Source organism: Papaver somniferum, chromosome 8, assembly GCF_003573695.1.
Source record: "Papaver somniferum cultivar HN1 chromosome 8, ASM357369v1, whole genome shotgun sequence".
In the NCBI taxonomy this organism is placed as follows: domain Eukaryota; kingdom Viridiplantae; phylum Streptophyta; class Magnoliopsida; order Ranunculales; family Papaveraceae; genus Papaver; species Papaver somniferum.
The window spans coordinates 43,256,662-43,270,658 of NC_039365.1; the positions used below are offsets into that span (position 1 = coordinate 43,256,662).

A 13,997-nucleotide genomic window follows, 5' to 3' on the forward strand; every position below is an offset into this window, starting at 1 on the left:
CTCACAAATTATTTAAGAATGATCGAATTATTGTCGGAAAGAATCGAAAGATCCTTGAAATCACTGATACACCATCCTCTGTGCGTTTTTTATTCTTTACTATAAAAAAAGCTCACGAGATCAAAAATATACAGTAACCTGTTTGGATACACATCTAGAAGTAGCTTTTCGGCTTCTAAAAATAAAAATAAAAAAACAAAAATTAGTTTGGATATAAATTTCACATTGACACTAAAAGCAAAAAAGTCAACTTTTTGTGATTCTACTTCATAAAAAGTCAACTTTTTTTTGTGTCTAGAACCAAACTAATTTCCGACTTTTTAGCTTCAAAAAATCAAAAATCAACTTCTGAGTATGTATTCAACCAACCTGCAAGTAAATTCTGACTCTTTGAGAAATCAAAAAGCAATTTCTAAGTATCCAAATAGCCTATTCTGGCTATTGGTACCTAGTTGCCGAGTATAAAATACCTGGTGTAATGAAGGTGTAAGAAATACCTGGTGTAATGAAGGTGTAAGAAATACCTGGTGTAATGAAGTCGGCGATCTCTGTACGACTACAAATAACGATGGCGAGCGAAGGCACCCAGAAAGAGCGAGAGAGAAAATTCCCGGCGTTCCATACTCCCGCTCTCTCTCCGTCTTTCTGTACAAAACTGACAATTCTCCCCCCTGAGAAACTATTTTCTTGGCTCAAATTTTTTTTTAAGTAATGTTTTCTAGTTATTTGATTGATGGAGGTAGCCACCACCATGGATACTCAAGAACAACAAATAGAAGATCATCCAGTAGAAGAACCAAGGAACGGTGATGATGATGATGATCAAACTTTAACATTAGCTCAACAATTAATCACTGAGATTATGTTATCTCCAACCAACCCTAACCCAAATGCCTTTCATGCTCTTGCTTCGTTGCTCGAGACTCAAGAATCCAGGTTATTTCCTCCCCCCTTCTCTCTCGCTTCTCTGATTATGTAATGCATTCCCTTGAATTGTTGAATAAACCTTGAAATTTATGTAGAAATGTGACGATTAAAGAAAACCCACGTAGTAATTTCTTAGTTTCTTAATTTCACAATTTTATGAAGAATTTTGGTCTTCTTTGGACGAATTGTTTCGTTGGGCTAGTCTAAATTGGTGGGGTTTTTAAGAAATTATGAATTTGCTTTACAGTAGTTTGCTTCCTTGAGATGAGACTAATTTTGTCATGTTATTGGTTATACGTGTACTTGCATGCAAATGCATGTGAAATTTTTGTTTGTAAATGTTTGATTCTTCTTAGTGTATGACAAGTAATGATTTGTTTGTATTTGGTTAAGGGTTCACATATGGTGATAAGGTTTGTTCTTGATATTGCTATTGTCATATTTATTATGTATTCCTAGTGGATTTTGCTAGAAAAGTAGCTCGTGTGCAAGCAACTTGCAAGCTACCTTAGGTGTCTCCAATGTGGATTCTTGAACCACTTGGGGTCAATGGGGAATGGGATGGTGAATAGGGAAGTGAGTCCAAGTAGGTACCACTGCTATCTAAGGTGGCTTGCAGTGAGCTTGCAATCAGAGATTTTTTTCTAGGATTTCCCGATGAAAAGTGTAGAAGATATCTCATGATGGAATTCTTTTAAGTGGTGCATTGGTGGAAGATCTAGACAGCATATCCAATGCCTGCTCAGTTTCAACTTTAAGGATTTGGAACTTATATTTACAACACAAAAATTATGGAAGATGCTGATTTTTGTATATTTGTATTAAATTAACAGGTACGTGGAGGAGCATGGTCATTCCTCTCTCAGTAATGGTCCTAATGCAAGGGCTTCTCATAATATTGGAAAGCTTGGAAACTTAATACGGGTTAGTGTAACTAGTTTTCAACTCGTCAGTTATTACATTAATCTGTCTGGTTTATGCATGCTCGTCACTCGTATCGTGCTATACTCTAAAAGTGGCTTATGCCATTTTGGGATTCAGATATGCCCTGAGAAGTTAGGAAGTTTGTGATGCAATTTCTCTTCTTAAAGTTCTCTTTTTTCCTATTCAGGAGGATCCTGATGAATTTTTTCAGTTGATATCTTCTAGATTTCTTTCTGAAACTAGATATTCAACCAGTGTTCAATCAGCGTCTGCAAGACTACTTCTCAGCTGTTCGTTGACATGGACGGTGAGTAATGTTTCGCATATTCTTTTTCGTTCAGTTTGAGGTTATTTTGGACTTGAAATGGGGAAAATGTGATTTGTAAATTTAACTATACAGTATCCTCATACTTTTGAAGACAATGTTACTGAGAACATAAAGAATTGGGCTGATGATGACAATCCTATATTTTCTGGTGATGAGTGTATTGATATTTCGGCAGAAGACGGACCAACAGATTCTGAAATGCTGAGGACCTATGCCACTGGACTTCTTAACTGGAATTGCTAATTTACCAGTTCACATATATTTACTGCTTCTATTAGTAATATCAACGTTTCTATTCATGTTATATTTTTGTAATTATGTTTTCAGAGGTGGTCAAGTGGTGGAAGATGTGCTGGCATCTGAACTGCCGGCCAAGCTTATGCGGTATCTTCGTCTCCAGGTTCTTGGGGAGATGAATACAAGTCAAAAAGAATTTAGGTATCCAACAGAGAATAAAATTGTGGCATGTATACGAGGGAGAGAAGATGGCCGGGGCAGGATCAGGCAAGTCCTGGATGCCACTCCCTTAGAGAGTCGAAAAATTGGTGATATGGGGTTAATTGATGATCAAATTGTCGAAAGGGGTTTTAATAAGATCCAAGTTCATGAAGACGAATGCTGGAATGATGACAGAGAGTTAATGACATCCCGAAAATTGGCTGCTGAAGCCTATTGTCAATACCCAATAGATGAAGATATCAGTGAGGAAAAATGGAACAATTGGGAGTTTCATGATGGGATTGAAAAATTCAATGAAAGGCACAGGGGAAGGGTAAGACTTAGAGGAAAAGGAAGGATTGTTGAAGGGGTTATAGATTATGAAAGGGCTTTAAACTTGACATCTCCAGGTTTTGGAATACAACTGGGACAGGGGCGAAATAGCAGGGACAGAAATCTACTTAAGAATTCAAATACAAAAGATGAACCTGATGCTATGAAGCATTCAAGCAAGGCAGATGCTGTTATCGGAATTAATGATGATTGCTTTGAAGTTTGCAAAGTTGGTACGAGGGATATAACTCAATGGGTAAAGAAAGCAACCAGTGCTGCTGAAGCCGAAGCCACAGCAGCTAATCTGTCTGCGGAGGCTGTAAAATTTGCTGCTCTTGATGCTGCTGATCTTGTGAAAACCGCTGCTTTAGAGGTAAGCATTGATTTTGGATCATCCTACTTTCGTATTAGGTACTTCATTTTCAGCTAAGTAGTGAAATTTTTGATCAGGTATTCGAAAGTACGAAAGACGAAGAAGCTGCTGTTTTGGCTGCTTCCAAAATGGCATGTGATTCTGCTAATGCTACAGAGGTCTCAAGGTATGTTAAAACTTGTATTCATTTGAGTTTCTTCCTGCATTTGTGAACTCTTGGTGACCTGTGGTGGAGAGATCTTTAGCTTATAATGGACATCTTACATTGCTGAAATTGTGTCAAGTATGATTTTAATAGATACCTCCCCTTATCTTTCTTTTTACCTTGTTTAATTATGATTTAGATTTCCCAAGTTTCTCCTAACCGTTTTCGTATCTTTCAGGCCCCACCTGCCAAACGCTATATGCATGACTTGGCTCTGTATGCGTTGGGTGTTCTTTATGTTGTTACACTGATACCAAATGGTCGAAAGTCAATCTTGGATGTTACTTTAAACAATAATCGTGTGGGTATTGCAGTTCTCTTGGATGCACTAAATGCTACTGGTTTTGTAGACCCCGAGGTGAATGCCTTACATCTGAAATTGTTAATAATCCTGATTTTCAAAAAGATACTTCGGAGGCTTTCTGATTTGTGCTTTGTGTTGACTCATTTTTGGGATGTCTTTGTTTGTTTTGTGCAGGTCGTTATGGTAGCATTGAACATAATGGTTAATCTTGTGTGCCCTCCCCCCTCGATAAGCCATAAACCATTCAGAAACAGTTTCACCTATAGTTGTTTCAGGAATAGTGGGAAATCGTAGATCATGTTTATGTCCTGGGGCAGGTTTTGGTGGGTTCGCTTCAGAAAGTGAACAAGTATATCATCAAGCAAGGAAGCTGTTCGCGCCAACAATGGCATAAGATTCTTTTGCACCTTCTCCGCGTTCGCATAGTCACCCCCACTGCTTCTGCTGACCGTCTCCGTGTTCTTGCATGCCGGGTCATGCTTGGTTTAGCTAGAGATGAAACAATCGCACACATCTTAACAAAGCTACAGGTGAATAGTTATCGCCAATGTTTATCTTTATCTCTATTATACAGCAATCAGTGCTATTTTTTTTTCTATTCTAGCTGAAGTAATGTTCATGATCTATTTTTCTTTATTCACCACCCACAGCAGGCATTTTCGACCGATGCATGTTATATCATCTCATAGTAAATTGTCGAATTACTTTGATTCCAAAACAGAATATCTGTATATTTAACTATTTATATCTTTTCTCTTTATTAATTGGGTGGATTTCTTAGCTGTTACTCTGATGTTTTAGGTGGGGGAAATGTTATCGGAATTAATTCGAGAGTCTGGAAATCAAACACCTGGAACAGAGCAAGCTAGATGGCAAGCGAGCTTTATCAAGTGGCCATTGAGTTAATTGCAGTAAGCATCTTAATGGTTCACATACACAGTTCTTTTGAATAGTCTGAAGCCTACACTTACCCTTCTATATCTAGGGCTGACAACATCTACTGGTTGTTTCTAATCATTGTAGGTTGTGACAAATTCGGGCCATGCAAGTACATTTGCAACAACAGATGCTGCTGCACCTACCTTGAGGCGTATAGAAAGAGCAGCTATAGCGGCTGCCACTCCTATTACCTACCATTCCAGGTTACATTACAGCAGCTTCATCATTCCGACAGCATCTTCTTATAATGTTATACACTTATCTCTCCCCATTCTTAACTCTTTGTCTCATCTTAATCACAGGGAACTGTTGCTCCTTATACATGAACACCTGCAGGCATCTGGCTTGACTAAGGATGCTGATACACTTCTTAAGGAGACTCAGTTGACACCTTTACCATCCTTCGCAGAGAGAACCCCTGTCCTATACCAAACTTCTATTCAGGAAACTTCAGCAGTACAATTTCAATGGCCATCCGGGAGTGTCCCCGGTGGTTTTCTTTCCGCTGTATCAAATACTTCACAGGGTGACAAATCTTGCCATAATTTCGACTCTATGAGGCCTGTTGCCAAAAAGGCATCGGTTATTCCGTGTAATATCAACTCTGAGTCAAAAAGTCATGCTTCTACTCCGCCATCATCAACTATCAAGAAATTAGGAGCACCGAAAACTTCATCGTCACCTACAGGGGTAGCTCAAACTTCATCTGGTTTTTCTTCTACCAGTCATATTTCTGATATGAAATCTCAATCGAAGGCTCCAAATATATTGCCGATAAAACGGAAGCTAGAGTCAAGGGATAGTAGTTTGGAAAGCCCAGGCAAGCGATTGGCAACAGGTGATAGTGGGTTTCAGTACACTACATGTCAGACGGCCAGTATTGCCAGAAAGAGCAACTTATCAGTGGACGTTACACCCGGTTGTCAGCAAAATCAGGATGGTCGATTAGCAAGTGATGGTTTTCATTCTGATTCTTTGAGGGAAAGTACTGCCACTGGTCATCTAGCTGACTCTGTCAAAGCAGAAAGAGTATCCCTAGATTCTCTCGTGGTGCAATATCTGAAGCAACAACATCGTCAGTGCCCAGCTCCTATTACTACTTTACCGCCTATCTCTCTCTTGCATCCACAGGCGTGCCCCGAATCAAGATGCAGCCTCGATGCACCAACAAATGTAGTCGCGAGGTTAAGTACTCGTGAGTTCAGAAACAGTTTTGGTGGACGTTTCAGTCGTAGGGATCGCCAGTTTATCTACAGCAGATTCAGGCCATGGCGTAGTTATCGGGATGAATCTTCTCTTGTGACGTGCCTAACTTTTCTAGGGGATTTCTCTCAGACTGCAATTGGATGTCAGTCTGGTGAAGTCAGGATATTTGATTCAAACAGCTGTGATGTTGTGGAAAGTTCCGCAGGCCACCAGTCTCATGTGACACTTGTTCAATCTGCGGTATCAAGTGGGGCTCAATTGGTTCTTTCATCTGCTTCTCAAGATGTATGTTTGTGGGATGCTTTTTCACTCTCAGCTGGTCCCTTGCGTACATTTGAAGGATGCAAGGGAGCAAGATTTAGCACCTCTGGTACCTCATTTGCATCCATATCTACACTATCATCCACACGTGAGGTGCTTCTGTATGATATTCAAACACACAATCTGCAGTTGAAGTTTTGTGATACCTCAACTGCTCCTTCAGCTCCTGGGAGGTGGCATATGCAGTACCCTGTACATTTTAGCTCTGAAGACAATTTGTTGTTGTGGAATGGGGTTTTATGGGACCGGCAGAGTTCTAGAGTTGTTAAATATTTTGATCAGTTCACAGATTATGGTGGTGGTGGATTTCATCCTGGTGGAAATGAGGTATGCTTTTAAACTACCCGATAACCTTGTTAGTTGAACATTTAGATTTCGGAGAAAGAAAAAAAGACTAAAGACACAATGAGCCCTCAGTTAATAGATATGATGTGTTACAGTCCCTATATCCTTATTTCAGATGTTAGTTTTGCTTTCCTACTAGCTTTTTGATATGTTGCATGATGTCTTTATGTTTTTTTTTTTTTGAAGACCTATTAAGTCCTTATTTCTGAAGCTCCACAGTACTATTTGCTTATTGTTCTATACTTCAATTGCTAAAAAAAAAATTAATTAAAAGCTATATATCAAAGTAGAGAATAGAGATAATGAGGGAACTAGCTTTTTTGGGGTCATTGAGCACTCTATCATTTGTTATTACAGGTTTGCTTGAGTGTTTTTTTGTTAGTTTGCTGAGATGAGTCTGTAATGCTTTCACTTTCTTGTGAGTAACTACGTGGTAGTTACCTCGGATTTTGTATCATCTTTTGCCTATCAGTGCAACATTGTTGATCAAGCACAAACAAGAGATAATGAGGAACTTTTCTGCCCCTACACAACTAAGTAACATGAGTTTTCTTAGATCATACGACTGCCATGCGCCTATTTATTTTTTTGTCCATTTGTTCATCATATATGATTTAATGAATTGTTATGTATACTACAGGTAATAATTAATTCAGAAGTTTGGGACCTTCGAAATTTCAAGCTCCCCCGGAGTGTGCCTTCTTTGGCCCAGACCACTATAACATTTAATGCTCGTGGGGATGTAATTTATGCAATTTTGAGGAGAAATCTAGATGACCTAATGTCGAAAGTTCATGCACGTCGTATGAGGCACCCGCTCTTCGCTTCATTCCGCACCATTGATGCTACAAACTACTCAGACATTGCTACAGTCCCTGTTGACCGGTGCATTCTTGACCTCGCCACAGAAGCAACTGACACTTTTGTCGGTGTGGCATCTATGGAAGACAATGAGGAGATGTTTGCTACGGCCAAGCTTTATGAAATAGGTAGACGACGAACCACCAATGACGATTCTGATCCTGACGATTATGTAGAAAGTGAAGAAGATGATGATGAGACTGACAACATGCCGGTGAAACCCCAACTTTAGGTCACGAACTAGACAGTGATGAATTTGAAGAAGATGGCAGTGATGGCTACGAAGAAGATGGCAGTGATGATGATGATGGTACTGAAACTTATGAGGAAGATGGTGGTAGCCAATCTGTAGGGTCTGACAGTGAAGACAACTCAGAAGACTAGTGATTTGAAGAGGCAATTAGATTTTTGAAGTTCATTGAATTCCATAGAAATTAAATTGTTTACGGATATTTAGTTGCTTCATTTACATCCTAAATTGTATCAAGTGTAAAGATGATAACGGTGAGGAGATGTAGATTGTTTGTACATAAAAAGAAGAAGAAAAGTGTCCCCCTCTTGTCATTCTTCCTTGTCCTGGAAATACTTTGTTGTCTCCCTCAAGCTATTGTACATTTTTGGTTGGTCCAATAGAAATTAATCTCAGTAAAAAACAGTATCTGATCTTGACAGGTGAACGTGGTTTACAAGTTTTGAATTAGTCAAATTATTACTAGAAATTTCTCTACCAAGTCTAGTCAATTTGTAAGACATCTCCAAACATTAAAACACCATTGGTCACCGAAATCGTTTTGCTGCTGCCTGGAACTTACTAACATCATATTCACCATTAGATGTTTGCATTTACAGGCTTCCAGGTGAATAATGCGTATGATTTTTGCAAAATAATCCTCGCTATTTAGTTTGTATTATATATGTATAGAAAACTCTTCGAAGCATGTCTCACTGGATTTTCTGTTACACTTTGGGTCTCCAACCTTGATCATCAATGTCAAGTTGGCTGTTGTGACATGGAACCTAAAGCTCTTGGGTGTGACAATTCTCATGTTTCTCTTTTAGGGTGTTAAGATAGTGTTAGTTTCAGCCAAACTTATTGAGGACTTGAACTCGAGGATGCATTATTGATATTTTCATCAGGTAGATGCGGACCAAGAAAACCACCTGCAGTTGGCGTCTTGCAACCTGAGGCTACATTATCTCGTTTGATTATGCAGAGATTACCTTCAGTAACATTTTCTGAGAAACGATGTTCAACAGCTAGATCTGTCTCTTATGTGTCCCATCAAAATTGAAGGAATTTTTTTCTGGTCAAGCAATTATAGTATATATCGACCAAATAGTTTTCTAAAATTTATAAGCAAAACCCAGTGAGCTTCAACTGAAGAGGAAAGGGTGAGTTAACACGTAAAAAATGTTCAAATAGCCGGAAAGTTTTAATAAAACTGGGAGAACAGTATTCACCTCTGCAAAGAACAGGCTTATTTAGGCTATTCCCTGAAGCACTAAGAGTAGACTAAATCAAGAAGTGTCAACCTGCCTCCGAAAAATAATAATAACTGAAGAGTGCTAGTTCCGATACTATATCAGAAAGAAGGTTCATAATCCATATCGAGTACTGACATGCTTCTTCTTCTCAAGCACATCAAGTGGATAAATCAAAATACAGAAACTCAGAATATCAAAATCAAGGAAAATAAATCTTAAAGGGTTAGACATAATTCAGTCAGACCTAGAAGAAAAAGATGAGTTAACCGTGTTACGATCAAGAAGACTCCACTGAGCAATCGACGATCTGCTTTGAACAAAATAAATAAAAACGATTGAAACCCAACTCTTTAAATCCTAAAATTCAACCGTTCACAGTAATTGAGCGAACCCAAAAAATGTTCTAGAGTTTCTGAATAACATAAATTACTTGGAAACAGTAACAATCCGAAATTCACATAAAATGAAACATGCAAAATCTACATTAACATAAATTACTTGTAGAAGCATGGAGGTCTTGAAATGGTTGCAGATTCATTTCGCACGGGCCGAACATCATCGCTACAGTTTCTTAGCTCCCTGCTACAGCTGGGATAGCTGCTGGACTAGCATCTTCAGCTTTCTCGTGTTCTTTGTTTAGCATCTGTAATGAACCCCATAATATTAATATTTGTGACGAAGTAATCAAAATAAATTGATCACAATTAATGCTAAAAGGAGATTTAAATTAAAAAGCTAAGAAACATCCTTTTACAGACAAGAAAAAGAAGAGACAAACTTATGGAAGGATGCGTGACGAAAAGGATGTCATATTCCACAAGAATAGAGATTATTACCTTGTTGTTTATCAGATTATGTAAAGCAATTACACTTCTGATGAGTGAAGAAAGATAAATCACCAACATCATGTCATTTGTTTTAACTGTCCAGGGAAAAGGAAAAATATTTCAAAAATCTGAAACAGAAAGATGTATCCACATTCGAAAAACAAGCCAAAGATAACCATTACCTGCAAAAGACTTGATTAGCTCGGCCACATTGAGATTAGGAAGAAGATTGAACACATCCTGTAGAAAAGGTTTAAATGGTTATTATACAGAATTTAGCATTCACACTCTAGGATGCTAGTGTACTAGATGATAAAATAAAAGTAAACAAGCTTTTACCTGCAAATGGTACAGAATTTCATGATTCAAAGGGAGTTTTCCCTCAATTACAAGATCAAGATAACCACGAATCTCGCGAAGACGTGCATCTAGCCCCTTTAGAGCTGCAAGTTTGCCCGTAACCTGTCCAGCACAGAATTTAATTATATTCGTCCTATAGTTTCCTTTCCTTTGTACTACACAGTAAGACTGACTTTAAAGTTTAAAGTCTAAAAATAACCATTCCATACAAAAAGTTAGATGCATTCCTGGGCTTCAAGAGCATTAGAGCAATTCCTATGGGATGAACAAACTCAGAGTTTGATCATTTTGCTCCCACTATGGAATGAACAAACATAGAAAATGGATGTTCAAATGAACAGTTCTGTTCATTTTAACATTGAGTTGGATGAACGGGCGCGTGTCTGTTGTAAGGACGCGCGAGCCTAGGTAAATCGCGCGACCCAAGAGAAAACGCGGGCGTTCCTACCACAAACTCCGGCGTTTCTATCACGAACGCCTACTGCAAATTCTGTTATTTTATTAATATTTATCTCACTTTATCCTATTTTATCTCACTTTTATCTTATCTTATCTCACTTCATCCTATTTTATCTCACCAAAATATTATATTTTAAATTTTAACTTTATCCTACAAAGCATTTTATATTAAAAAAAATACTAGTGAGCCCCTAGAAAACCAAATCTGTTCATTTTGCCCTGCTTTACCATAGTGGAGAAACCCGTTTGACCATCCACGTGGCTCAACAAAATTTTGAGTTTGAACATTACCATAGGAACTGCTCTAAATGAAATAAAATAAATTAAAAACTGAGATCCCTTAGCAGAAGCAATACCTCAGTTGCAAGGGTGCTAATGGTAGTATCCTTAACATCCCTGAGCAAGTGCTCCACTCCTGTAGCCATAAAAAAAAGGCAATGAACAAGATTGAATTATAAAACCAGAATAGTTACTTCGTGTCTTTTTTCTCATGATCCTTGATGAAAATAAGAGGTTTAAATAGACTATCAGTAACTATTGTCAGCTTACCAATTTCCTCAACTTCATGAGCAGCAATTTCTGATTGCACGTGTACAAAAACCTTCTGGCTTTTCTGTGTGGCGTTCTGTTACCATTGCAAGATTAGATTATAGATCGAGCATAATCAAATACAAAAGATTGATAGCAAAACAAAATAACCAATATCTGCTGAAAGATACCATATTTTCACAACGAATGCGAACATCTATTTCTGGACTCGTGGTATAGTCTGTTTTAAGGACACTGTTCCAAGTATTTGGCGTATAGCTGGGACGCTGATGCAGGAGCAAAAATAGGTTTCTTTTCTTTACTTATTTAAGTTATGTGATCGCTAATATGTCATGTGACTATCATGTGGCTTTCTTAAACTCAAAGGCTAGGATTTAAATAATCTTTCTTTAGGATTCAACAAAGAAACCTGGCACCCTGTACCCATGTCCAAGTTAAATTTTGCTTACCTCCTTGACTTCTTCAATATCATAGTAGGCTTTAGTTGGAATTCCCAATTCTTTAGGTTGCACATCAATGATTACCAAAACAGGATTTGGAACATAACTGGAATATCACAAGCAAAAAGGCATACGTTATTAAGAATCCAGATATTGATTGAGAATGCATTAAAACAGCAAGAAGAATACAAAAAGTTGACTACAAATCCACATTGAAGAAAGAAAACATCCTCAATAAAACATTTCTCAGGTGATATAGATGAATTATCTTACTCATGGAATAATGCATGGACATCAAGGTCATTTTCACGCAGTTTTGGACCAGTGCTGTACCAACCGACAATATGTTCCTTGGCTGAAACAAAAAACAATCTATATGATCAGAGCTGAATAAGAGGTGCAGTCTACACATGAGAGAAAAGAAACAATACCATTTATTCTCTTGAACATGGAAAACATAGATTCATGGTAGTTATGATCAAGAAACCATATGCTGGGATCCCTGTCATCTTCTTCAAAGGGCACTGTGTAAAGTGGAATAATATTGTTAAACGTAGAGCAAAAGTAAGCAACTATAGATATCTTGTGTATGAAATATTACTAACTGAGAAATAAATAAACAACAATCTTCCAATAATTTGATATACAATGTCTAGGTGCTCAACAAATCACTTTCTGACACCTTACAAATCAATTCCCTTCCTCTGTGGATACAGTGCTGGGAAAATGACAACACACACACACACACACAAAAAAAAAGAGAGAGAGAGAGTGGAAAAGCTTTAAAACGGAAGAGTGAAATGGCAGAGGCAGGTGAGATTATTGGAAAATCAGAACTAAGGCACTGTAATTATCCACACAAACACAGTTAGAAGCTTTGCACTATCTGGAAAATGATGAAAACAAAAGAACAACTTATGGGAAAGCAATGACAAAAGGAAGGCATCACAGAAACCCCCATTGCAGTCCGAAAATGAGAACTAAGAAAATCATGAAAACAAAAAGAGAAACATAAGGAGCCAACACATGAGGAGCCGAAAAAGACTGAATCATGGATTAGGTATCACAGAATCCCCAATGCAGTTTGAAAATAAGTTCCCAAGTTCCAAATAACAAAAGTTCTAGATATCACAGCCGAAATCAAACACAAGAACATTTATTCTTCCCTTTCCCTCTATCCCAATATTAATAGAAGAAATAGATCCATCATTTGACCCTTTTCAAAGTATAAATAGTTTCCTTCTGCCTAATTCTACATTATAAACATAAATTTATTATACTACCACACCATTAGCAAAATCAACAACATGCATCTAACTAAGATAATCAACAAAACCATGGATTAGGAATTTAAGTACTGTAAAACAAGCCAAATCTACGCACACACTATCATTTTTCTACTCTGAAACGTCATACAAGCTGGATCTGACAAAAACCCAGCCAAGCGAACAAAAGGCAACCTACTGTGACCCTAAATCCAGTACTCAAACATCTACTAGCACTAATATTCCTAAACCTAAATTCAAAAAAAAAAAAAAACAAAGGGCAAAAATAGAGTGAAAAATCAACATGAGTTGGAATCAAACCTGCATAGCTATTGGTAACATCAACAATTCCTTTAAAAGAACTACCAAGAAGAACACCAACAACACGTTTCCTGGTGTCTTTAGCAACTCTGTTGTAATTATCAACAATACTTAAAAGAACTAATGGATGCACTATCACTTTCTCAATCGGCCTCGCCGAAATCTGCTGAGTCTTAATCACATCCATTATGGAATCTCAGTCGATACAAAGATCTGGTGTTATTGTTTCGTTCAACTTATAAACCCTAATTCCTTCTGGAACTCTGAAACCCAACAATTTGATTGTTTTCCTTCCCCAAATCGGCTGCACGAGAAGAAAAAGGGAAAAGAAGTGAAAACCCTCTGGTACACGCAATAAAACTAAAACTATATGGTAGCGCTGGGCCAGCTATTTTTCGATCCGTTTTGGACCTATCATTTTTTCATGGACCGATCCGTTTTGAACCTAGAGCAAGTCCAGTGGATACCGTCATATACTTGTTAACTACACTGTCCTAAGCTGTGGAATTAGATGGTCTAATAAGAGTTTGACTTATTCTTTTGGCTTTCTTTACGTCAAAAAAAACAAAAAAAAAAGCCTTTAGAGGAGGTTAAGAATATCATATCAGTTCCAGTAAAATTTCTTCTTTTACTGATTTTAATTGTTAGAGGTTTTGATTTACGAATGAAGGTTATTATTGGGGCATTACATTGCATTAGAGGGGCGTCACCTAATAGGACAAAAACGGGTCACTCATAAGTAATATCAAAAACTCCTTATCTAAAATAATTTTGTAATGACTAAACA

At 37.7% G+C, this 13,997-nt stretch overlaps 1 protein-coding gene and 1 pseudogene across 1 annotated transcript; one reads left to right on the top strand and one right to left on the bottom strand.

Moving 5' to 3' along the window:
* Positions 1-596: 596 nt before the first annotated feature.
* Positions 597-8,152, top strand: LOC113305499 (annotated as a pseudogene).
* Positions 8,153-9,236: 1,084 nt separating this feature from the next.
* Positions 9,237-13,560, bottom strand: LOC113306808 (26S proteasome non-ATPase regulatory subunit 7 homolog A). Its single transcript, XM_026555728.1, has 10 exons — positions 13,211-13,560; positions 12,056-12,148; positions 11,898-11,979; positions 11,634-11,730; positions 11,185-11,260; positions 10,992-11,050; positions 10,156-10,278; positions 9,999-10,056; positions 9,826-9,911; positions 9,237-9,632 (listed from the first exon to the last, which is right to left on the bottom strand). Exons 1-10 carry the CDS (start codon positions 13,395-13,397, stop codon positions 9,561-9,563), a joined length of 933 nt encoding a protein of 310 aa, XP_026411513.1. The 5' UTR covers positions 13,398-13,560; the 3' UTR covers positions 9,237-9,560.
* Between the last annotated feature and the right edge of the window lie 437 nt (positions 13,561-13,997).

Bases quoted from the DNA above. Each gene is read 5' to 3' on its own strand.
- LOC113306808 (XM_026555728.1), bottom strand. From the start codon at position 13,397: ATGGATGTGATTAAGACTCAGCAGATTTCGGCGAGGCCGATTGAGAAA. The intron at 10,279-10,991 runs GTATTGCTTCTG...TGTGCTGGACAG, and splicing joins TTAGCACCCTTGCAACTGAG to GTTACGGGCAAACTTGCAGC. The intron at 10,057-10,155 runs GTAAAAGCTTGT...CCTTTTCTACAG, and splicing joins AAATTCTGTACCATTTGCAG to GATGTGTTCAATCTTCTTCC.